The 26,707-nt window shown below is 40.6% G+C and overlaps 1 protein-coding gene across 9 annotated transcripts in view; it reads left to right on the top strand.

Annotated features, from left to right (window-relative positions):
- Window positions 1-26,707, top strand: part of PCNX1 (pecanex 1) — a 380,420-nt gene that overhangs the window by 105,110 nt on the left and 248,603 nt on the right. For 6 of the 9 annotated variants that reach the window (XR_003856303.1, XM_029598749.1, XM_029598753.1 and 3 more), the window contains one exon: window positions 19,566-19,698. The exons of 2 other annotated variants lie outside the window; for them this stretch is intronic. Coding sequence is in view for 6 of the 7 variants with exons in the window: in XM_029598749.1 (XP_029454609.1) it covers window positions 19,566-19,698 (133 nt within the window). In the remaining variant the exon portion in view is untranslated. The remainder of the gene's footprint in view (window positions 1-19,565; window positions 19,699-26,707) is intronic. One more of the 9 variants, XM_029598746.1, reaches the window with a different exon arrangement.

The raw sequence follows: 26,707 nt of genomic DNA, 5'->3' as shown, positions 1-26,707 counted from the left end.
GTATCCCTAATGTCGGCATATCAGTACCCCAGACCATAAAAGTTGGGGCCCAGCGTTAGCTGATAAGTGAAGTGGGGAAGGGAGGTTACTGTTTATGGCAATTTTATTTTGGGATTTTTTTTTATTATACATCTGATGTATAATATCACATCTTCCTTCCCTTCCCTCTTTGATTTTAGCAGGACCAATCCAGTTACAGCTCTGACATAATTGAACAATCTTTTTAGTCTTAGCTGAATTGCTTACAATATGTACCCCCTTTTTTGTAATGAATTAACATTTTGGTGGTCTGTTTTTTTTTTTTTTTTCCATTTTACTTTAAATTTGGCAGTTACCACACCATTATAAGTGATGGGAAATGTGTTTGGCCATGATTAGTAGTTTTCTTCGATAACATAGTAGAGAGATTTTTTTCCATTTGTTTGAATCTTTGTTTTCTGTAGCTACAGTGTTAACAATATTGATTGATACAGTTGTGCGCATAAGTTTACATACCCCTGGCAGAATTTGCAAGATGTGTAGCATTAAAAAAACAAACAAACCATGAGTGATCAGACAAAACATGTCTTTTAATGTTACAAATTAAGCTGTTATGCATCACAAACTAGCACAATCATTAAACAAACCATAGCAATAAGTGAAATAATAAAATGGTCCTATTAAAAGTTTATATACCTTTTAGTTCTTAATATCTTGTATTGCCCCCTTCTGCATCAGTGATGGTTTGCAGTCTTTTGTGATAGTTGTGAATGAGAGGTCCTTTATTTCTCATGTGGTAAAGCCTCCAGGTCCTAAACATTTGTTTGGCTAGCATGATATGTACATTTCAGTTCTCCCCAAAGTGGCTCAACGATTACTCCTGGGGGAATTCTGCGCAAAAACTTAAAATTCTGCAAACTTTATATTGGTCAAAGTAACACAATTTACATGACAGTCTAAGAAATTACATTTTAAATTAATACAGAAAAAAGTTATTACTTAAAGATGCAGAATTTTAAATATTTTGAGCAAGATTTCCCTAGAAGTCCTCTGTAAGAGTGTCCCTTCCACTCACTCTCCCTACTCCCCTTTGCCTTCTCAGGCCCCAACTCTTCCACCTGCCAGTATCTCCCCCCTCCACCTCTAGGCTCAACCCCTTCCACTCTATTGCCAGTCCTAGAGTTTTTCCCCGTTCTCAGTACTGCCCCTCACACAGGCTCCCTCTGTCCCTCCCTCTCTCACACACATGCTCCCTCTCTCTAATACACATACACACACCCTCATACAGGCTCCTCACTCTCTCGCATACACACACATCCCCTCATACAGGGCCCTCTCTTGCATACACACCCACACAAGCTCCCTTTCTCTTTCACACATACATCCTCACACAGGCTACCTATGTGTCTCTCTCATGCACCTCTTCACACAGGCTCTGTCTCAAACATACACAATCCCTTCACACAGACTAGCACCCTCACATACACACAATCCCTTTTTCATACACACGAGGTCCCAATCTCTCACACACATACACCTTCACAATCTCCTCATATAGGCTCCCTCTCTCTGAAACCCACATCAAGCATCTCCTCCCCCGCTCCTTTACCTCCCATGCTCTCTCACACCCTCCTGCTATCTCATCCTCCCCTCCCCCACACCCCCTCCCCTCTCTCTCACACACATTCTCTCACCGGCATGCAGTGAACTGAGCATGTCCTGTGTGTGCTGCGGGACGTGCTCCATTCGTGGCGAAGATAAAGGCCAGGGCGCTCCGTTCGCGGCAAATGGGGCCTTCCATTTTCGCCGTGAACGGCATGCCCAGGCCTTCATCATCGCCACGATCTCCTCTGCTATTTTCTGTGAAAGGGGGGGGGGGGGGAATTCTGCGAAAATTCAGCACTCCACAGTAGCGCAGAATTTCCCCAGCACTAAATGATGTTGAGGTCAGAAGACTGTGATGGCCACTCTAGAACCTTCACTTTCTTCTTTGCAGCCACTGAAGAGTTGACTTGGCCTTGTGTTTCGGATCATTGTCATGTTGGAAAGTCCAAATGTGCCCCCTGTGCACCATCCTGGCTGATAAATGCAAATTCTCTTCCAGTATTTTCTGATAAGATGCTGTATTCATCTTGTCATCAATTTTGACTAAATTCCCTGTGCTGCTGTAGCTCACACACCCCCAAAACAGCAGAGATCCACCTCCATGCTTCATGATAGGGATGTTGTGCTTCTCTTCATAGCGTTTATGGTTATGACTATAAAGTTCGATTTTGGTCTCATCACTCCATATTATTTTGTTCCAGAGGTTTTGAGGCTTCTGTAGGAGCTGTTTGGCATATTGTAAGTGGGCTGTTTTGTGGCATTGGTGCAGCAATGACTTTTTTTCTGGTAATTCTATCATGCAGCCAATTTTTGTTCAAGTATATGTTTATTGTGCATTCTGAAACATATGTACCACTTTGTTTCAGGGAAGCCTGTATTTCTGTAGAAGTTGCTTGTTTGTTTTTCTTCGCATTTCTTTGCATTCCAACAAATTTTCCTGACGGTTGTGTTTGAAATCTTTCTTAGTCCGGCTTGGTATTAACCGAACCCATAATTTTCAATTTTTTGATTAGTTTGAATAGTACTGATTGGCATTTTCAAATCTTTGTATATCTTTGTATATCCTTTTCCTGATTTATAAAGTTAAACTACTTTTGCTTGCAGATCCTTTGACAGTTCATTTGCTTTCCCCATGCTTCAGAAATCACTAAAGTCAGTGCAGCCCTGGATGAAATGCACAAGGGTTTCTCAAGAGCTAAGAAACTCATTGACTATTTATACACAACACTAATTACAATCAAACAAGGTAAAAGTGTGGATCCCTACCCTTCACTGCCATCTCAATATGTGTGTGTCATCTTGAGTGTATATTATCAGCCCAAACATTCATAGGTATGTAAACTTGTGAATAGGACTATTTTATCATTACCTTTGCTATGGTTTGTTTAATGATTGTGCTATTCTGTGATGGTAAAATAGTTTAATTTGAAACAGTAAAAATAACAGATGTGTTTAGTCGGATGACATGTTTTTTTAAAATGCTACACCAGGGGTATGTAAACTTACGAGTTCAACTGTAAGTGAAGTAACAAAAGAAAACTTTTTATTGTTTTTCTTATTTCTTATAATCTTGAGTAGGAATACTGGATGGCGGCATAACATTTAGTTGTACCTTGAAGATGTTTTCAAGATTTCAATTTGAATTGTGGCATTTGTCTAGACCATTTAAAAATAGCTTTTTTTTTTTTTTTTGCTAGTGCTATAATGAGACCTGTTTATAAAAGATGCTTTATACTTTTTGTCTTTGTGGCATATTGTAAGATGAGGGGTGTGTTCTATTTGGTGCATTTGATTTATTCCTTCATAAATTCTAATGAAACTATAAGTTGTAATAAGAATTGCATATTTTTGTTTTATAGTGAAATTTTTGTAAAACAAGTCTTTCTTGGAAGACACAGCATAGGCAGCAGCACCATTTATGATTATACTTTGTTTAGCAAATGGCTTCAGTGGAGTATATGTGACCAACATAGACAGTAAGCAACCAATTTAATTGAATGGATTATTGAAACATTGGTAGAAAAAAAATTGTTACTGGTAAAAATTGTACAGATCAAATGGTTTTGTGTTCAGCTGTCACAGACATTTCAACATTTTCTATCCACTGTGACTTATCAGTGAACAGCAGACAAATTAAATTTAATCATTTGAGTGCCCTTAACCTTGGCTCACATTGAATAAATTGGTGCCTGGCCTTTGGATATATGCTGTGCATCCATCTTGCTGAAAATTGATGTCTGTCAAGGAAAGAGTCTGGGTCAGTGTAGTCACACTGGTTTCTCTGTTTGTCTAAACCTAACTAAAATGTTATGGGTTATGCAGTTTTATAGATTGTAGATCTGACTTCTATTTCTCCTCTAAGCTGCACAGCATGTAGTTGCATGGATGGTTTCTATTGCAAACTTTGGCAGTCAGATAAAGAAAAGTCCTCACTGAAGTGGCTAAGAGGAGCAAAACAAGGTGCTGGCTAGATAAATGGCATGCCTGCTTTTTTTTTTTTTTTTTTAATTGCATGTTCACAGGGAAACACATCTTCTGAATTTCTTAAATTTGCAATCCAGTTATCAGTTTTCCAATTCAGAGTGGATTAGGCAAGTCAGTCAAAATAATGCAAATATTTGCTTACAGTTGCATCCTATGAGGTTAAAATTCAAAGCCATTTAGATGGATAACTCACAACCTTGTACATCTAACTTAAGTTCTCTCAGGACAAGCAGGATGGTAGTCCTCACACATGGGTGACATCATCAGATGGAGCCCCAATGTGGAAAACTTATGACAAAGTTTCTAGAACTTAGACTAGGCACACTGAGCATGCCCAGCATGCCCTATACATGGTCCCTCTTCAGTCTCTTCTTTTTCGCAGAGCTGTAAGCCTTGCGCGCTGAGCTTACTTTGGCCTTTCAAATCACCGGGTCTCCCTTGGTGCCTCCCCTTAGTGACCTAGTCGGGGTTTCAGCATTTCTGGTAAGTTTCCTTTCATGGTCTACTTTCCCTGGAGCAGCGGTGACCTGTTGCCCGCTGGTCATTGATAACCGCCGCCTTTGTTTAGTGTCTACGGCCCCTTTCTTTTGTTATGTCATGGCCATGTCCAGTTTTTGATGATGCCCTGGTGGCCTGAGGGCTATGTCCATTATGGATCCTCATGATCTATCTATCCTCTGCTTGGGAGACATTACATGATGTCCGGGATTGTTGCTTGTGCACCAAAATGACCCACAAAGGGACATCTGCTTCAACTCGACAAGATGGATTGGCTCTTCGGGTCGAGGAAGTCCAAGGCATTGGTATTGGCATCTATGGACACAGTGCCATCGATATTGGCAGGACTGTCTGTACTGTCGGCAGATAGGGGTACTGGAGATTGACCATGGTAAGTCTCCTCCGGACTGAGGCTGCCGGGTTCATCATAAGTCTTGGGACCTGGAAAAGAGTTGGCATCAGTGTCCGTTGATGCAAGGTGCTGGGCACGGGGAAGCACCAGATTTTGCTGCCAAGCCCCTGAAGTGACCTCACAGCGAGGAGGGCCTATTCTCTATCCACTTGTCCTGGTGCCTGTAACTGATCCACCTCCTTGGACCAAAAAGATCTGGCCACTTCTCCTTCCTCCCAGTCAGTATTCAGTCTACCTGGCAGTGGATCAGGCACTACAGGGCATTGGGTCTGTGACACAAATGGCACCAGAGCCAGTGCTGCCTGTCCTCCCTCTGCTGAAGAAGCTCAACGTGCTCATCAGTACGTTACCAACCCAGCTGGTGCTGGTTCCTAGGATGGCACCGGTGCCCAGTAAGGCACTGAGGCCTCTCCCTACCTATATGGTGGTTGTTGCCGGTTCCTCTGAGGCTAGCAGAGACACAGAGGCTTGTAGCCCCCCTGTCCAATTCTACCAGTGCTTACACCTCCAGATGAAGGCTGAGCATTTAAGTCCCCATCCCCTGTAGCATATAATAAGGATGAGGGTCCCTATGACTCTTAGGGGGATGATCCAACTGAGTCCTCCGACAAGGGCTCTGATGGTTTCCCATTCGACCCTTCTCCTCCAGATGAATGAAGGAAGTTTGCCACCTGAGGACTTGACCTGTGTAGGGTTTATGAGGGTGATGGCGGAAGCCATCTCATTCAATTTTTTAACAGTGGATACCAGGCACAAAATAATTGAGATCCTCCACTTTGTAGAACCTCCTAAGGACATCGTGACAGACCTACACATGAGATCCTTAAGGTGTTGCTGCTGAGAATATGGGAACACCACTTGTCAATGCTTCTTGTTAATAAGAAGGTGGATGGGGGTCTCCTTGACCAGAAGGCTTCTGGTCGAATCTGCACGTAAGAGGTCTAAGCGCTCTTGGACCCATCCTCAGTACCCCCAGAGAAGGACCACGAAGTAATGGATGCTCTTGGGAGGAAAATGTTCCAAGGTGCCATGCTTATTGCCTGCGTAGATACCTATATGAGCCAGTACTCGCAGGACATCTCTAAGCAGGTGTAGGAGGTGGCTGAACAGCTGCCTCAACAACAGCAAGACACCCTTGGGTCGCTGGTGCACAAGGGCCTGGATTGCAGAAAACAGGAGGTCCGTGTGATTTACAGTGTTTCTGAGACTACTTCGAGAGTCTCTGTAGTGGGAATATATGCCCGGAGAATGGCATGGCTGTGGTACAGGAATGACTAGCTGATGTGCCGTGTGTTGGAGAGAGTCTCTTCGAAGGTAGGGTGAGGGATGCTGAGGCGCATTTTGGGACCACCATGAAACCCTCCAACAACTCTCTGGTAGTACTCCAAACCCATCCTCCTCATCCAGAAGGCCATCGAGACCAGGGCCATGGAAGTCTTTCGCCAAAGAAGGTACTATCCTCCACCTCTTTGTTCCCATCAGCACCATCAGGATACTAATGAAACAGGAGAGTTGAGGCACCCCAACAGAGAGGTTCCAATTAAAGCAAATGTAGTCCATGTGCCTAAAAGTAAAGAATCACCTGAGCTAAAGAATTCCAAATTACCCCTATCAACTGAAAAGCAGGTTGTTAATACAAACAGAAATGCACTTTGAAATGTCTGTATGCCAATACCAGAAGTCTAAGAAGTAAGATGGGAGAGTTAGTGTGTTTAGCAGTGAATGATGATAGACATAGTTGGTGTCTCAGAGACATGGTGGAAGGAGGATAACCAATGGGACAGTGCTATATCAGGATACAACTTATATCACAATGATAGGGGGATCAACTTGGTGGTGGTGTGGCACTTTATCTAGGAGGGTATAAGAGTCCAACAGGATAAAGATCATACAAGAGACTAAATGCTAGGTAGAATCTATATGGGTAGAAATCCCATGTGTGTTGGGTAAGAGTATAGTGACAGGCATATACTACTGTCCACTTGGCCAAAATGGTCAGTCAGATGATGAAATGCTAAGAGAAATCAGGGAAGCTAACCAATTTGGCAGGGCAGTAATAATGGGAGATTTCAATTATCAAACCAAAAAACAACGAAGCGAAACCTTGCACATAAGCAAGTAACCAAGAACAATTGTGCAAGAACAAATCTAGAGTTCCACCAATGTTCATATTTGCAAAATTTAAATAGCTGATAATGGCAACTCCGCATATATCAAAGAAAGCTTGTCAAAGTCCCCCGACACGGTCCCGTGTTTCGCTGTGGCTGCATCGGGAGGGACCACAACTTGAATAAGATCTACAAATAAACACATATATACAAATAGTGGAACGGAAAAACAGAGAGGCTACTACTTTAAACAGCATTCATGATATATGTACATACCTTACGTATCAGAAATGGAGCGCGAACGCCCTCATCAGTGTCAAGCATTTAAAGAACTAAATTGGCACGAAACAGAATTGCAGCGCGAGATCCCTGAACCAATCACAACCAAGCACTCATTCAACCAAAAAGGTGCCATTCAATCTCTTTATTCAAGCCATTAGGGCTGATAGTGTCACAAGTGTATATCCATCTTTGCTCTCTTCTTCCCAGCACTTCGGTGTAGTCACCCCCCCCCCCCCCCCCCCCCCGCGCCAATTTAGTTCTTTAAATGCTTGACACTGATGAGGGCGTTCGCGCTCCATTTCTGATATGTACATATATCATGAACGCTGTTTAAAGTAGTAGCCTCTCTGTTTTTCCGTTCCACTATTTGTATATATGTGTTTATTTGTAGATCTTATTCAAGTTGTGGTCCCTCCCGATGCAGCCACAGCGAAACACGGGACCGTGTCGGGGGACTTTGACAAGCTTTCGTTGATATATGCGGAGTTGCCATTATCAGCTATTTAAATTTTGCAAATAAACAATTGATTATCTGAACATTGGTGGAACTCGAGATTTGTTCTTGCACAAGATTTCAATTATCCCAATATTGACTGGTAAATGTAACATCAGGACATGCTGGAGACAATGTTCCTGGATGGAATAAAAGACTAGTTCAGGAGCCAATGAGAGAGGGAGCTATTTTAGATTTAATTCTTAGTGGAACACAGGATTTGGTGAGAGAGGTAACTGTGGTGGGGCCACTTGGCAATAGTGATCATAACATGATTAAATTTGAACTAATGACTGGAAGGAGGGGGGTGGGGGACAATACATTTACAGGTCTAACACTAAATGTTCAAACTGGCTAAAAGACAGGAAACAGAGAGTAGGATTAAATAGACAATTTTCTCAATGGAAGGGAGTGGGCAGTGGAGTGATTGAGGGATCTGTATTGGGACCCTTATGTTTCAATATATTTATAAATGATCTGGAAAGAAATAAGATGAGTGAGGTAATCAAATTTGCAGATGATACAAAATTGTTCAGAGTAGGTAAATCACAAGCAGATTGTGATAAATTGCAGGAAGACCTTGTGAGGCTGGAAAATTGGTCATCCAAATGGCAGATGAAATTTAATGTGGATAAGTGCAAGTTAATGCATATAGGGAAAAATAACCCATGCTATAGTTGCATAATGTTAGGTTCCATATTAGGTGCTACCACCCAAGAAAGAGATCTAGGTATCATAGTGGATAACACATTGAAATCGTCTGTTCAGTGTGCTGCGGCAGTCAAAAAAGCAAATAGAATGTTAGGAATTATTAGGAAGGGAATGGTGAATAAAACGGAAAATGTCAATGCCTCTGTATCGCTCCGTGGTGAGACCGCACCTCAAATACTGTGTACAGTTCTGGGCGCTGCATCTCAAAAAAAGATATAATTGCGATGGGGAAGGTACAGAGAAGGGTGACCAAAATAAGGGGAATGGAACAGCTCCCCTTTGAGGAAAGACTAAAGAGATTAGGACTGTTCAGCTTGGAGAAGAGACGGCTGAGGGGGGATATGATAGAGGTGTTTAAAATCATGAGAGGCCTAGAACAGGTAGATGTGAATCAGTTATTTACTCTTTTAGGTAATAGAAAGACTAGGGGACACTCCATAAAGTTAGCATGTGGCACATTTAAAACTAATCGGAGAAAGTTCTTTTCCATTCAATGCACAATTAAACTCTGGAATTTGTTGCCAGAGAATGTGTTGTGCAGTTAGTATAGCTGTGCTTAAAAAAGGATTGGATAAGTTCTTGGAGGAGAAGTCCATTACCTGTTGACTTGAAAATAGCCACTGCTATTACTAGCAACAGTAACATGAAATAGACTTAGTTTTTGGGTACTTGCCAGGTTCATATGGCCTGGATTGGCCACTGTTGGAAATAGGATGCTGGGCTTGATGGACCCTTGGTCTGACCCAGTATGGCATGTTCTTAAAAGGGAAACTTTGATAAAATGAGGAAGAAAATTAGGAAAAATCCGAAAGGTGCAGCTGCAAAGGTTAAGTGTTCAACAGGCATGGACATTGTTTAAAAATACTCTTAGACGCGCAGTCCAGATGTATTCCACACATTAATAAAGATGGAAGGAAGGCAAAACAATTACCGGCATGGTTAAAAGGTGAGGTGAAAGAGGCTATTTTAGCCAAAAAAATCCTTCAAAAATTAGAAGATGGATCCATCTGAAGAAAATAGGAAAAAGCATAAGCATTGTCAAGTTGTGTAAAACATTAAGACAGGCGAAGAGAGAATTTGAAATGAAGTTGGTCGTAGAGGTAAAAACTCATAATAAACTTAAAAAAAAATATATCTGAAGCAAGAAACCTGTGAGGGAGTCGGTTGGACTGTTAGATGACCAAGGGGGTTAAAGGGGCTCTTAGGGAAGAAAAGGCCATTGCAGAAAGATTAGATTATTTGCTTCTGTGTTTACTAATGAGGATGTTGGGGAGATACCAGTTTTGGAGATGGTTTTCAAGGGTGATGAGTCAGACGAACTGAACCAAATCACTCTGAACCTGGAAGATGTAGTAGGCCAGATTGACAAACTAAAGAGTAGCAAATCACCTGGACCGGATGGTATGCATCTTAGGGTCCTGAAGGAACTCCAAAATGAAATTTCAGATCTATTAGTTTAAAATTTGTAACCTATCATTAAAATCATCCATTGTACTTGAAGACTGGAAAGTGGCCAATGTAACCCCAATATTTAAAATGGGCTCCAGGGGCGATCTGGGAAACTATAGACCAGTGATGACTTCAGTGCTGGGAAAAATAATGGAAAAAATACTAAAGATTAAAATCACAGAGCTTAGAGAGAGACATGGTTTAATGGAACACAGTCAACCTGGATTTACCCAAGGGAAGTCTTGCTTCAGAAATCTGCTTCATTGTTTTGAAGGGGTTGTTAAACATGTGGATAAAGATGAACCGGTAGATGTAGTGTATTTGGATTTTCAGAAGGCGTTTTGACAAAATGCCCCATGAAAAGCTTCTAAGAAACTAAAAAGTCATGGGATAGGAAGCGATGTCCTTTTGTGGATTACAAACTGGTTAAAAGACAGGAATCAGAGTAGGATTAAATGGTCAGTTTTCTCAGTGGAAAAAGGTAAACAGTGGAGTACCTCAGGGATCTGTACTTGGACTGGTGCTTTTCAATATATTTTTATAAATGATCTGGAAAGGAATATGATGAGTGAGGCAATCAAATTTGCAGATACAAAATTATTCATAGTAGTTAAATCACAAGCAGGTTGTGATAAATTGTGAGGAGGACATTGTGAGACCTGAAGATTGGGAGTCCAAATGGCAGATTAAATTTAATGTGGACAAGTGCAAGCAAGGTGTTGCTTATAGGGAAAAATATAACCCATGCTGTAGTTACACAATGTTAGGCTCCATATTAGGAGTTACCACCCAGGAAAAAGATCTAGGCATCATAGTGGATAATACCTTGAAATCAGCCCAGTGTGCTGCAGCAGTCAAAAAAGCAAACAATGTTGGGAATGATGAATAAAATGGAAAAGGTCATAATGCCTCTGTATTGCACCATGCTGAGACCACATCTTGAGTACTATGTTCAGTTCTGGTCACCACATCTCAAAAAAAGATGTAGTTGCCCTGTAGAAAGTACAGAGAAGGACGACCAAAATGATAAAGGGGGTGGAACAGCTCCCCTATGAGGAAAGGCTAAAGAGGTTAGGGCTGTGTTCAGCTTGGAGAAGAGACGGCTGAGGGGGGATATGATAGAGGTGTTTAAAATCATGAGAGGTCTAGAACAAGTAGATTTGAATCTGTTTACTCTTTTGGATAATAGAAGGACTAGGGGGCACTCCATGAAGTTAGCAAGTAGAACATTTTAAAACTAATCTGAAAATTTTTTTCACTCAATGCACAATTAAGCTTTGGAGTTTGTTGCCAGAGGATGTGGTTAGTGCAGTTAGTGTAACTGGGGTTAAAAATGGTTTGAATAAGTTCTTGGTGAAGTCCATTAACTGCTATTAATCAAGTTGACATAGGGATTAGCCACTGCTATTACTAGTATCAGTAGCATGGGATCTAGTGTTTGGGTACTTGTAGCCTGGATTGGCTACTGTTGGAAAGAGGATACTGGGTTTGGACCCTTGGTCTGACCCAGTATAGCAAATTTTTATGTTCTTATGACCATGAAGTCAAGTAGTTGAGATGTCATCCAAGTATAAAAATAATTTCAATATTTAACTAGTTGAAGCTCAGATGTTGATACATTTTAAGACTGCACAGAATATTGAAAACCATTATTCTCTGCACCTATTGAGTAGGGGGAGAGCCAGGCTATAATAGGGATTTGCATTGCTGTATTCTGTATTTTTATGTTGATGTTGTATTTGTTGTTTGAAGGGTTATGTTTGTCTGCTAAGCCTGTTTTAACGTGTTGGATGCAGGCTTAGCCCACATGAAGGTGAGAATAATCTGGCATTACTTTTCGTATTTTACACCTCTCTAAATCATTGACAACATATTTAAATTAGACTTGTCTTCCTAGTGTTGCAGTTGTCTTGCAGTGACACTTTAGAGCTTGGTGCGGAACAGCTGATTGGCAGTACTAATGGGAGAGGGCTGGATTCAAGGAACTCTTCTTTTCCATTCTGTCACAGCCAAACTTCCATTTCAGAGCAAATCACAACAGATGGTATGACGTGACATTTAGGGCAGTATTTCACAAGGCAGACGTTGCACAGGGCCTGAATTTCTTGGTTTCTTGTTTCTATAGAAGGAAAGCTCTGAGTAAAGACTGGGTTGAGTTACATTGTTAGGGTGGTTCCGAGGAGAGCACATTAGAAACTTAAAAATGAGCACAAAGAGCTATCTTGCTGATTTCTCTTCCCATTAAAGGCAATCCAGAAGCTTGGGGTTCATCTCACTCAGGAGAAATGTGCAGCCCTGTAACCAGCCTTGGGCCTGATGTAATAAGGAGTGCTCAGCAGAGCGGTCAGTTTTAGCCCTAGTTGTATGCACGTTTTTTGTTCGCAGATTGCATTCTGGATACATCAAGGAGTTTTGCACACTCAAAACAGTGCGTATTGCTCCTCCTGCCCCCACCAGTGCAGAGAGGAGTGCTGACTTAATTCATATGTTCTTAGTGCTGGAAAATTCACTCCTGGTCAGAAGTGGAGTAAAGTTTCCAGTGTTAATGTCAGTCTGTGGATAGAGGCTGCAATTCTGGTGCTGGGAACTGTAGAAAATTATGCATTAGCATTCATTGTTTTGTGCGCAAAAGTCTTTATGTGCACAAAACCTTTTTGTATGCATAAATCTGGTCTGTGATACTCCACCCACCACCAAAGTAAAAATGTGCAATCAGCCTGTGCTGCGTGCACGCTTTAACTCGGGTTTGTATACTCATTTTTGTGTTTGTTCATATTTTTAACTCCCTGTTCATTAGCATAGCATTTGCTTCCTGCATCAGGAAGTACATTTTATTTTTATTATTTTTTTTTTTTTAGCGTCTGCGTTAAGCTGTATGCTGAATTTCAGCACACGGTCTTAATGCAGGGCTTATTACATCAGCCCACTCTTTATTCCTTTATCTTTTTATCTTGAGAGAAACAAATTTGGTTGAAGAAAGCTAAAGAGAAAATAGCTGTGCGGTTTATTTGGGCAGGGGTTTTAAGACATTTTGGATCTGATTTTATTAAGGGTTTTTTCCCATTCTATGTTTGTGGGAGATGGGGGAAAAGCTTAATGAATCAGGCCCATGGTTAGCAATGAAAACAAATCATGTTGCATACAAATGCTGGCTAGGACTCTGATAGACTCCACACTCGTACAACTCTGTAATTTCAAGCCTATAGATCTAACATTGTAAACAGAATAGTTTAAACAAAGAGTGGGTAGACTGTACAGACACTGTAAACTTATAATATGCTTGTTCATTGATACACTTCAAGCGAGGCACAATCATTTTGAACAGAAATACAAATGTAGTGAATAAATATTGTAATCAACCCTTATACAAATGACAGAAGACTAACATGAGAATATGAGTCCAGGAAGCCTCATAGAAATCACATAAAACTCATACTCTTCCTCATACCAGTTCCTGTCTTACTTTAGATATTGCAACGTTGTGGGGTTTACTGTGTTAGGATCAGAATTGCTATGTTTTCAAGGTTTACATGCCTAAGGTTTAAGTTTTAACAAGCTCTCTGAGCATTCAGAACCTGACATATAAAACTTTTTCAGGGGCATTGCTATAATAAGAAAATGAGACCTGGAATGTTTTCATTGTAATTCTGTTGGTTAAATTAACCCTGAAGTAATTTTTCTGAACTGCTTAATTCTTGATTTGTTTAAAAAGTAATCTCAAACCTTTCTCTACCAACCTCCCACGCATGCTAAAATTCCAAACAGAAAAGAACCAAGATGTAATGTTTGTACTGTAAATATTTTGGCATGCTTGTCAATTCAGAGTATTGAAGCTGGTTGGAAGCAGACTGGGTTTTCCATATAGAAGGTAATTTCCTTAGCTAAATAGTCTGGTCCTTGACTTTCTACATGTGTTTTTGTGAGACTGAGCTAGAAATTGGTTTGCTACATTTATTTTGTAAATTTTTCATCAAAGACCCAAGGAGGGCGGATGATGATTATGGATTAAAAAGCAATGTGCACTGCTCATTTCTTATAAACCTGAATATTTCACCTTTAGGAGCCATTGTTTTTCTAGGTTGGAATTTCCACATATACAATAAACCAGCTATTATCCATCCAGCTTCTTGCCCGCTAAACAAAAATGTTTCTGTATCCACGTCTACAATTTTCTGCTACATGCAAAAAGGTTCTTGCAGATATTCTCAAGAAAATTAATAATCTATAGGAAACATGTATTTTCCAGCTCATTTCTCCACCTTATTGAAATAGGGAGAAAATAAAAGGAATCACTATAATATGGTGTGTCAACATTTTTAATATTTAAGGAAACAGATTAAAAAAAAAAATTCAAAGTTTAAAAAAAACTGTTCTTAAACCAGAAAAGTCAATTGTAATTTTTCACTTACTACCATAGTCTCCTTTAGGACAGGACTTTAAGTTTCTTGACTGTGCGCCAAAATTCTACTCTAGTAACAGCTTACAAATGGCTGACATTCAGAGAAATGGTTTCCCACTATCCAGAGCTGCCTCGCATGTTTCAAAGGACAGCAGCAGCCTGAAACTCACTGGCATATTTTCCTGCAGCAGCTTTGCACTGACCTGCAAGCTCAGAAAAAAAAAATCCCAGCTTCATACTGACTAGCATTATTTCCACCGACTTCCAGAGCCAGCACAAGAGTTCACACTAGCTGGTCTTTTTATTTTCTTTAACTTAAAGACCTGGTCAACAATTAAAACTAATTTTCTATAGGATAGTCTTTTTTTTTTTTTCCCCCAAGGGTATTTAATGAACTATTTTTTTTTTCCAGTATGTGACAATGGAAGTTATTGAATAAGCTATATGATAGAGTATGTTTTTGTTTTGTAGGTTGGAATTCTTACTAATTAGTGTAAAATGCAGTTAATGTTCAAAGGAGTCCATTTCAGAAATGTGTGTAATTGAATATGTATCAAAATGTGGTTGTCAGCTTAAGAAAAGGAGAATAAGGGCTGGCTGACCTTGTTGGGATTTCTGGGCCAGGCTTCTGGTCCTTGGCTGGCCAGGGCTGGGAATGCTGTGGAGACAGTGTTAACAGCCCCAGGGAAGAGCAGGCCTCCCCCTGGCCCAATAGTGACGCCCACTGGCCAGCTCAGGTTGCACACCTACTGGGTTCTGGAAGAAGGTGTGGTCTCTGCCTCCGACCCCCAAACACTGATTGCAGTGGCCAGGTCACATTGGATGAAGAAGGGCTATTAAACTGGAGGAAAATCCAGGTAGTTGCAAATAGTCTTCTGGTGTCATAGCTCAGTAGAGGCCACTGCTGTTGGAATTGCATGCTCAGAGGAGCAGGTGGAAAATTGCTAGGCTAGAAAACCTCATGATGGCTTACTGTAATTGATTTGAGCTCAGCTTTTGACTTTCCTGTTGTGACCTACATTATTTAATGTTTTTCTTATGGAAAAATAAGTTACCTTCCTAAAAGAGATCCATATGGCTTAGAATACCCATTTCTCTGGCCACAATGATTAAGTGAAACTAAAGTGCCACACTGCAACAAAAATAAGAAAAAAAATCCTTAAAAATCACTCCCTCAGATCTCTCTCTATTTGGACTTTATAAGACATCACTCTGGGCCTAGGAGATTTTTTGGAGAAAATAAACTTCTGAAATTTGCAGCAGAGGAAGTCTTGAATTTAGATTACAGATTTGAGTTTTGCTAGCATTTGCATTCAGGTAGAATAGTATAAGTTCAGCAAGCATGATCAGTACTGGTCTTCAGCTTGCAAAAAAAAAAAAAAGTTCACATAAACATAGCAATTCTGCTCTTTTAGTTAAATGGTATGTCCTGCGCCCAGATCAACTCAAATTTACTTTGATTTTTCAGTCTTATGACACTTTAAACATATTTCCAGCATGCTACAGCATGGATTCAACAAATACGTTGAGAAAAAAAAAAAGCATTGTGATTGGAGTACTACAAGTGTGCTGCAGAATCTTGCAAATGAGTAGCTCACATATCTGGAAGCACTTAGCAGTGCAAGGCAGCTTATGTAATGCTTGGTGGCATTATACGCAACTTCATCCAAGTCAACTGAGTAAAAGAGCACTAGAAGCAAAGCTTTCTTGGTTTTGGTGCAGATTCTTGATAGATGTAGTACCTGCATGCTCAAGACTGCTGCGTAAGTCCTTTCTTCAGGACTGGTTGGTCTTGAAAGCTCATGCATGGCATCTTTAGAAAAGGCCTGTGTTGGTCCAGTGGCAACTATGATTAGAATCTTTTTCTTTCTCCAAGACTAGTATGACTATTATGAGTCTGCACTTTTAAATTCTGAATGAGTTGCATATCTCTGGGCTGAAAAAATGTGTACACCAAATGTTGGAGAACTCTGCTCACAGCAAACTTGAAGTGTGACTTAACGTTCTGGAGTGTCATCTATTTACGACATGTACATTGGTTTACTATATTGGAACTAGTATCACTTTTATACATTTTTTAACAAATGTGTACTCCATTTTTTGGTGTGGTATCTTTTTATTGACAGATTCCCTTCTATTCCTTGTTTATAGAAATATTTGCTTGACTAGCATTATTCAGATGTGTAGTGCTTTAAAATGAAACTGACTGAAAACCTTGTAAACAATAGTCACAGAAGGCCTGTTGCATATGTACAGGTTTATACAGCTCAGTGTTCTTAACGTGTGCTTCAGCTTATAAAGGTTTTTGGATCTGCTACTATCAGACATCTGCATAATCCACACCCATTACCTTTAATAACCAATCAAGATATATTTTAACATGTGTACAGCAGCTTGCTCTTACTATAGGTCACAGGCCTCTTCTTATCAGTTAGAATAACAAACTTAGTTCCATCCTTCCAGGAATGATGTCATCCGTGCTGGATGATTCTCTGGTAAGTTCAGTGATCATAGTGCTTCACAGTGCTATAACTACATATGTGCAGGATATATGCAATTCACTATTCTACAACAGGTAATCTGAGGGTGTATTTTTAAAGCTTTTTTTCCCCTGGAAAATCCTATCTGATTTCTGTTTGTTTTTGCGAGTGAATAAAGCCACTTTGCATGGCTGAATAGTGATTTAGCAAGTCAGGGTATGCAACTCCAGTCTTCGAGGGCCATAAACTTAGTATGGTTTTCAGAGAATGCATAATATGTAAATTGGTATGTTTCTTAGGCCAAAATTCCTTGTTCAGTAGTCTATACGTAAGCTGAAAACCAGACTAGTTTGTGATCCTGGAGGACCTGAGTTGCACACCCATTGCATGAGAAGTTTGGATTACAATGAGCCTTTCAGCCACTGCCTACAGCTTTCTGAAATCTCTACAACAGATCAACACAATTTCTGTACAATGTTTGATCACCGAAACCTTTTCTCATTATGGGAAACATTTCTCTACTTTTCTGTGTTAATTACAAACAGCAATAACACAAATATAATACTTGCCATCATATGTTATCAGTTTAATGTTACCAGAATGAACTTGAATGTCTTGTATCAGAATGGGTTATGTGTTTGTTTTATTTTTGCTAAGATGCTGTTGCAAATGTGAAATGTCATACTTGGGGACTGTTTTAATGCTGTGTAGCTTCTGAACTTAAAGCTCAGCTCTCATCCTGCTCTCATCGCATAGCTGATGGTACCATACTATGTTTCTTTCCACAGTGGTTTTCACATACTCCAAACATGTATCATGGGTATACAACTCTTATTTATTTATACTAGGTATATTTCATTCGCATCCATTTGTTCCTGGCAGATTACAGTAGAAAACATTCATAATATTAAACATTAAACAACAAACCATGCACAAGACCAACCTAAATTTTTTTTTTATGTTTCGGCAAACGGGACAGAATTTAGTAGTGTATTTTTATTACCATGTTCAGTTTTAAAATAGGATTTCCAAATTATGTAACTTGGATGGCTAGGCAAGAGTGTCTTAAGACATGAGCAGCTGCATGTGAAGAGAAACAAATGTGCAGACAGCTGTTGAAATTTCCATAATATTTATCATTTTTAATCTGCCAGTCTAAAACATATAACCAGACAGATACATCAGCATGATCATAAATCCATACAACATCAAAACCAGGATAAAAACATAGGGGCAGATCTTTAAACCTGTGCGCGGGTGTAGATTTGTTCGCACAACCCAGCGCAAACAAATCTACGCCTGATTTTATAACATGCGCACGCTGCAAGATAGGCTCAGCGCGCGCAGGGGCAGCTTTTCGGGGGTTACGCCCCCGGGGGGTTATCTGCCCCATAAAGAATAACTAAAATGAAAACTCTTGTTCAAATTTGACTGATTTTGTAGCCCATGCATTCTTGTCTTAACCAGATATTGAATTATTTGTATTCCAGCCATCCACATGCATACCCACACACTTAACTTACCGGTAATCTGTATAGAAAGCGGAGCTGCTTTAGCAATTGGTAAATTTGTTGGCATTTAAAAGTAATTAGCTAGTGGGAAATTTATAAAGTGTTTTTAAATCTCTCTGAACCAATTGGTAGAAATGTTTTAAGCAGGCCAGTGAATTTCAGATTTTACTGCTTTGGTGAAAAAAACAAAACTTGTACTTGCAGGGGGGTGGGTGGAGTAGGTAAATCAGTGTCTTCTGGTATATATTATCATGCCACAAATTGTTGTGTAGACCCTGATGCAGCATTCATGCCTCTCAGTGCCACCAGCAAGATGAGGTGAAGAAAATAGGATGGTGGCTGCTGTCTGCATGTAAGTTTACTTTATGGCACACTCATTTATCAGAAAACTGTCTAACATCCCGTTTTCTTTTTCTCCTAGATTTTTCCTCCTCTTCCTACTTTCCCTCCCCACCACAACACTGTCTTCCTTCCTTCATAACTTCCTACCCTACCTCGTCTGCTTGTGCTCCCCTTTCATTCCTCTGCTGAATACCACGCTTTTCCTCCCAGCACCTCCTTTCAGCTTTGTTCTCGCTCACTCTTCCTGCCCACTCCTCTTCTTGCTCTTTCTCCCAGTCTCTTGTGCACAGGTTCTTCTTTCTTCCCTCACCCCTCTCCTTATTTTTTTTCTCTTGTTCTGCAGCTAGGTATTAAGCCAGAGCCACAGCATGAATGGGCTGTGAGCAGGAGAGGCAGTAAGCACTTTCCTTGAATACTGCTGCTTCTGCCTCCTCCATGACTCAGTTAATGGCTAATAGGCTGTAGGAGTAGATGGGTGCAGCAATGTTTTGAGTGAGGCACACTTTAACCTTCTGTCCCCACCAGCATGATGGAACAGGCCTACTATTACTGTACTGGTGAGTCGCTACCAATGTGAAATTTTCATATCCCAGTGGCAAGCTGGTGATTGCAAATTTCACATCCTGGTTTTTGGGATCCCATACAACAAAAAGGAAGGAATTGCCTTGGATAGATTTTGTGTACAAAAGAATTGTGTTATGGCTTGGTAAATATCCAGAAAATGAATCTGAGGAGACACTTATTTTGCTAAGCTGCTGTGAGCATCGTTGGCCTCTGCCCCTAATTGACCTCAAGTCTCTATCTTGCTGCAGCAGCACAAGCCAGCGAGGAGACTGTCACATTTCACCGTGAGCGCAGCACATTTAGGCGTCAAGCCGTACGACGCCGGCACAATGCAGGGAATAACCCTGCCCCTCCTGCTTCTCTCGTCGGATCGCCCCTCAGGTACGGTATTTCAGATTCCACCATACAGCATGCATGAAGAAAGCCTCTCAAACTCCCTCTCCCTTATTTATGTCCAGTACTGAAAGGCACCTAAGTGCCTGGCTCCCCCAACCTCGCTTTTTCCTTTTTCTTGATCCTTTTGGGCTGTCTTGCATGACACTGAAGGCTTTTTGTGTGTGTTTGTGTGTGTGTATATTTGTTGCACTCTTCAGAAAGGTCGGACCAGACACTCTTTTTAATTTGTAGGCTCATTTTTAACACCAAGAAATGAAGTTATCAAAAATAAGATGGATATGGAATCTAGCCCTTTGCTAGCTAAAAAACTGTGTTTTGGGACACAATTTCCAGACATTCTCCAACCAAAACAGGATTAGAACATTTTTTTTTTCCAGTCTGGAGTGACAGATCAGTATTTCTGAGTAAGTTTGTTTTTGCCAGACTGCTCCAAATATTTGATTACATCCAGGGGACACACAAAAATCCAGAAGGCAAATTGTAGGGTGATAGTTTTAAATTGACCATAATTTGCCAAAATGCATTTTTAAAGCATAACTGGGGAAGGTTACCAGTTTAGTTTATTCTACTTTTTACTATGTTGTATGTACTTCTGCATGCAAATGGGTTTCAAGTTACTCATAAAATTACATATCTGCCCATAGTGCACCTAATTACTTTCACTTAAGAACTCACGATGCAGTCAAACTTTAGAACTGTTCTTTCTAGTGAGAAATTTATATCCAACATTTAGAGTTAAACACTTGTCGAACCCATGTCCTCTTTACTTCTAAGATAGTAGTTGAAAGACTTTAAAACAATGGTGAAGTTGATATGATTCAGCACCACTCACCTCTAATCCAGCCCAGGATCATAAATTACTTGTATGATGGTACCTTATGAGTGTGTGATTCCTGTTTGCAAATTATGTGATGGTTCTAATCTGGTTCTAGATAACACCACACTAGCTGGCAGTCTGACTAGATGGACCTTGCTCAGAGAGAAAATAAAGGTGACCTAGTCACACAATCTGTCCACTAGTTAGGAGCAGGGGTTCTCGCAACATATTTTCTTGGTGGCTTCAGATTGCAGCCAACATCCGTTGATGCTAGCTGTCTTGATTTTTTCCCTAAAATCCTCCCTTCAGTGACAACTTTATCCTTGTCGGCTGCATTTTGAAAAAAGCTGATTTAGAGGGTCATGTGAGTGAGTTTGTGCTGCTGCTGCTGCCCATATTGTATCTACTTTTTTCAAATACCAAAGTTCATGGGGAAAGAGGCAAAATAGCTGCTGAGACTGAGAGCTCATGCTTGATGTGTCTACCAGCAAACTATAGTCTTTCCTTAAGGGAAGGAGCCTGAAGGAACTCGTATGGTGTTTTTTTTCCTAATGTATCTTAAAGATCTACAGTATCTTTTTACCTTTCCATAGGACAAAATTAAAATATTTTAAATAGATAATATTAGAATTCCATCCTTAGAAAAGTATGATTCTTACCTTTCCCTGTGGAAAGAGAACTTGATAATGTGCTCCTAGTGTGAATGTTTCCTTTAAGATATCTTGGGTACGCTGATAAAATTAATTGCTAACTTCAGAAAGTTTCTTGACATTTTAACTGCTGAGATGCTACCTTTTGTTTTGGGTTTTTCATGATGAGATTTTTTTTATTTCATAGCTTGAAACTGGGTTGGTAGGCCATACTTATTTTTCCTCATAGAGGTATTCTCATGCAGGAAAATATGTAATAAATAGGTACAGTGATGATGACATTGGTGTGTAAACTCTTCTAATGAGGTGGCAGTATCAGAGTGATCCAAATAGAGACCATATGCTATAGCTTTACCATGGTGAGTTTCTCATTTGAAATTGAACTTTGATATTAAATGAATCTGCCTTGAGTAAATTTAAGGTGAGAGAACTGGTAGCAAAATGGACTGTGTGAATCAAGTGACAATGTCTGCCATGGGTTTTGTTTAAACATTTTAGTGAATATTTTGAGACTGTATTACTGATCTCTTAAATCTCTGGGCTCTTGTGGCAGTGATATTTGTCCCTACCATTCATAGATGACTTAGTATGCTTTTTTAGCCAGACAAAATATTCCCTCTTTAAAAAATTATATATATATATATATATATATATATATATATATATATATATATATATAATATGGCATGGCTTGTACATTTTAATTTTTTTAAATTAAGTTTCAAATAAACTCAAAGAATAATTCTTGTGAAGAAAAGTTACATCAATATTATATTAAGTAAATAAAGCCTAACCAGTTAAGTACACAAAAGTACATTAACGGGGAGGTGGGTAAGAGCACAATATCAAGTATTACTTCTGTAAAACATCCCAAACTGTAGTTCCCAGGAATAGCCCAAACAAATAGGGAGAATGAATCTCTAATGCAGGTGTTGCAGAAAAAAAACAACCTCCTGGTTTCCAGCTACAGTTGACTTACCACTAAAACAGTATAAGTTGGTTGGGCTAAAAGAAAACATATTTGAGACCCATGCCATTTAGAAGGATACTTGAGGAAAAACTGTGTCCCAAGCTGTAGTACCCTTAGTCTTAACAAAAGCAAATTTGCTTACAGTAAATGGTGTTTTCCATAGAAGCAGAGTGAATGAGCCATGCTGATTGAGTGTGATGTCTCCCGGCGGCGCAGTTCGGAACCTTCTCCAATAACAGAGCTATCTTCTCTGCTTATGTGCGGGAGTTCCACGCATACCTCAGTTGTCATCAGTGGTTTACCTTAGTTGGTATGCAAGGGTATGGATTATGTCCTTCCAAGTTTTTAAAGACTTCCAGGTAGGTGGATGGGTTTACATGGCTCATTCACTGTCTACAAAAAACACAGTTTACAGTAAGCAAACTTGCTTTGTTCCATCAATAAGTGAGTGAATGAGCCATGCTGATTGGGGAGTCCCAAGTTGAGGGTTGCTACTTTCGATAAGACTCGAACAGGAGATCGTCAGATTGCTCAGGCTGTAGCATGCAACCTGATTGCCTAGGTGGCAGGCTCTGTGCATTTTGTACTCCGGGTAAGACTGCTCTTCCAACCGAACTGCCCAACTCAGAGTTTATCAAGACAGTAGTGCGCTGTGAAGGTATGAATTGATGACAGTGTTGCAGCTCTGCAGATGTCCACAATAGGAATGCCTCTTAAGTGCGCCAGATAAGTTGCTGTGGCTCTTATCTGATGTGCTTTCACCTTCCCAGGAAGAGGAATGGAAGACATGGCGTGACAGTTTTAGAATGCAGATCATCAACCAATTAACTAAAGTCCTTTTGGAAACTGCTACTCCAAGATTGTTAGGATTATAGGAGACAAATAATTGTTGAGATCTCCTGTGAGCTTGCCTTGAGGTAGGCCAGAGCTCGCTTACAATACAGTGTATGCAGAGTCTTTTCTCTTTGAAGTATGGGGTTTTGGAAAGAATGTCGGGAGAGAAATTCATTTAAATGAAAAACAGACACTACTTTTTATCATAAATTTAGGGTGAGGCTGTAACAGCACTTTGTCATGGAAAAAGTGTAGATACAGTGGAAAGTGGACCAAGGCTTGCAGTTCACTAATTCATCAGGCGGATGTAATTGCCACTAGGAATAGTACTTTCCAAGTAAGGAACTTCAGTTCTGTCGTTGCAAGAAGTTCGAATGGACTGGACATGAGGGCAGTTAACACTACATTAATATCCCATGGAATTGGAGATTTCTGTATTGGTGGGTGAATGTGCAAGAGGCCCTTCATGAAGCAAGATACTAATGGATGAGTTGCAATGGAATTTCCCTCTACTGGTTGATGGTACAGCAATAGCACTCAGATGGACTCTAACCGATGAAGTCTGAAGACCTGTTTGGGACAAGTGGTATAGGTAGTTGAGTAGGGGCTTTGCTTTACAATTGAATAGGTTGAGCGATTGTTTCTGGCCCAAAGTATGTAAAAGGACCACTTGAAGGAATAATTGTGATGAGTGGAGGCTTTCCGAGAAGAGAGAAGAATGTCTTGAACAGCAGATGGCAGGTCCAAGAGTTCTAAGACCTGGCGCTCAATCTCCAAGCAGTGAGGTGGCGTGATGAGAGAAGAGGGTGCAAAAGGGTTCCCCTCTATTGTGTCAGAAGCAGTGATCTGGGTGATTGTACTGATAGCTGTATTAGATATGCATACCATGGTTTTCTCGGCCAGGCTGGGGTAATGAAAATCATGTCCGCCTTGTCGTGAATGCACATCTGTACCGTGCAGGTTATAAGTAGTATTGGTGGGAAAGATTACAGAAGACCCTCTGACCATGAGAGGAGAAATGCATCTTGGGCTATCCTGTTTGGACTTGGAAGGAGAGAGCAAAAGGCTTCCACCTTTGTGTTGTACTGCATCTCAAATAGGTCTATGGAAGGTTTACCCCACTTGGTGAAGATACTGTCTGCCATGTTTTGGTCGAGGGACCACTCATGTGGATGGAGCATTCTGCTGAGTTTGTTGGCCTGCATGTTCGCTATTCCTGGAAGATACATTGTCTGTAGGTATATGGCTCATTTGGTCATGCATTCTCATGTCAGTGTCGCCTCCTTGCACAAGATTAATGAACCTGATCAGTCTTGCTTGTTTATGTAAAACATCGCTACTTGGTTGTCTGTATGGATCATTGTTTTCCCTGTGAGGCAATGTTCGAGTACCACCAGAGCTCTTCAGGGGACCATAACCCCTGGGTCTGATACTGAAGAAGATGTGTGCCCCAATCTGAGGTGGAAGCAACTGTGTTAAGAATCAACTGATGGGGCAGAGGTTGAAGAGAAGAAGCTCCCTGTGTGAGAGATTTTGGATGTAGCCACCAGTGTCTTTTTTTTTTTTTTTTTTTTTTTTCCATTGAATTCATGATCCATACCATGGTTGAGATCCTTGGACCCCACTGTAACCTTTTCATAAGCAGTCAGGTGAGAGGTACCACATGGATTGCTGCTGCCATGTGTCCTAATAGCTTCAGCAGCAAAAATACAGTGGTTCTGGATATGATTTTTAAGTGTAAAGCCAGAGGCATTTCAATCTGTCCTTGGGCAGAAAAGCTCTCTTGAATGGAATCTATTTTCACTCCTATAAATTAAAGGATCTAAGTTGGTTGGAGAATGGACTTCTTGTAGTTGACGAGGAAGCCTAAGCCTTCGAGATATTGAATGGTGACTTGAAGGTCTTTTTGAAGATCTTGTAGATCAGGAGAAACTATTAGCCAATTGTCCAGGTATGGAAAGATTCGTAAGCCCTTGCGGTGAAGGTGCACCACAGCCAGTCAAACACTTGGTGAAAACTAATGGGGCAGAAGAAAGACCAAAAGGAAGAACTCTGTATTGGTAATGTGCCTTGTCTATCTGGAAGCAAAGGTAGCTCCAATAGGAACAGTGAATCGGGATATGTACATAGGCATCCTTGAGATTGAGAGAGCACAACCAGTCTTCCTGCTGAATAAAGGGGAGAATGGTCTTTAAAGTTGTCATTTTGAATCTCTCTTGAGTGTTTTGTTAAACAGACGGAGGTCTAGTATGGGACACAAATCCCCTGTGCGTTTGGGAATTAGGAAGTATTGGGAGTAAAATCTCATATTGTGGCGAGATGGTGGTATGTTTTGAATTGCCTTTTGCGCTAGTAACTTGTTCACTTCCTGTCATAAGAGGGGAATTTGGCTGAGATGTTTTGTCAGCGGGAGTAGTCAGGGTAAGCAAGGGGGGGGGGGGGCGGCCTTGAATTGCAAGTGGCACCCCTGCCAGTTTATATTCAAAACCCATCTGTCGAAAGTAATTTTGGACCATGCTTCCCAATGATTGGAGAGTCTGCCCTTACTGGTGTGACAGTGGTTGTGCTGGGCATCACTGGTTTTGGTGTGACCTTCCTAAAAAAAAAAACCCTGTTGACTTTTAGGGGTAGTTTGCTGAGGGGGCTTTTGTTTCCTATGATCCCATGGGTGTGCTCTCTATGTTTGCGGAATTTGTGGAGAAGGCTGTTGATAAGTAGTAGGTCTATATAGTATGGTTTTTTGTACTGTGAGACTTGGCGTTTAAAAGTAGTTAGTGGAATGGTCGGCTGTTAAAGTGAGGGATTGCACTGCTGAGTTTTGTTCCTTAATTTGTGCTACTGTTTCGCAAAGCTTATCTCTAAAGAGGTTATCTCCTAGACAAGGGAAGTCTGCTAGTTTATCGTGAACATCTTCCCTGATTGAGCTTGTGTATAACAGATGTTCTACGAGTCACTGTCGTAAGGTAGCCTTGAATGATTCGTAGACAGAGCGGAGAAGATGATGGATTCCTTCCTCTAGGTCTATTAATGGTTGAAGAGTGATTTGCTCACCCATGTTACAGTGCACAAAGGGCTTTAGGAATTGTAAGCATTCATATATGTACTGTACTATATAAAATTGGTGCTGCTTGAAATGAGAAGTAAGCATCGAACTTTGAAAAATCATCTTAGCAAAGTTATCTTACTGTCATTTCCCGAAGGGGAGGTGGCATGGAGTTTCGACATTTTTGCCCTCCTCATAGATGACTTAACCACTACTAAAGTGTGTGGGAAGTGAACTGGGCCATAACACTGAGATTTTTTTAAGGCAATATTTCAGGTCCAGCTTCCTAGCTACTGGCAAGTTGGAGTGAGAAGATTCCCAAGATTTGAAGAGGACTGATTACAATACCGAATGAGGAGGAAAATCTACTGGCTCAGAAGGAAAATCTAGTATTCTGGAAGCCAAATTTAGACTCTTAGGTAATAAAACTTAAATCCAGAACCTCCAGGGTAGCATTCTCTGAAATGCTTCCTGTTCCACACGCAGGTCACCAGAGGCAGGCAGAGCTCCGGAGTCTCTGCGTGGATGAGACGATGGTGCAAGGAAGAGGGATTCAGTTTTGTTAGGAACTGGGGAACCTTTTGGGGAGGGGGGAGTCTCTTCTGAAGGGATGGGCTCCACCTTAACCAGGGTGGAACTAGACTGCTGGCGCTAACCTTTAAAAAGGAGATAGAGCAGCT

Source organism: Rhinatrema bivittatum, chromosome 4 (genome assembly GCF_901001135.1).
Source record: "Rhinatrema bivittatum chromosome 4, aRhiBiv1.1, whole genome shotgun sequence".
Taxonomy (NCBI): Eukaryota; Metazoa; Chordata; class Amphibia; order Gymnophiona; family Rhinatrematidae; genus Rhinatrema; species Rhinatrema bivittatum.
This window is presented reverse-complemented; position numbering and strand designations above follow the sequence as displayed.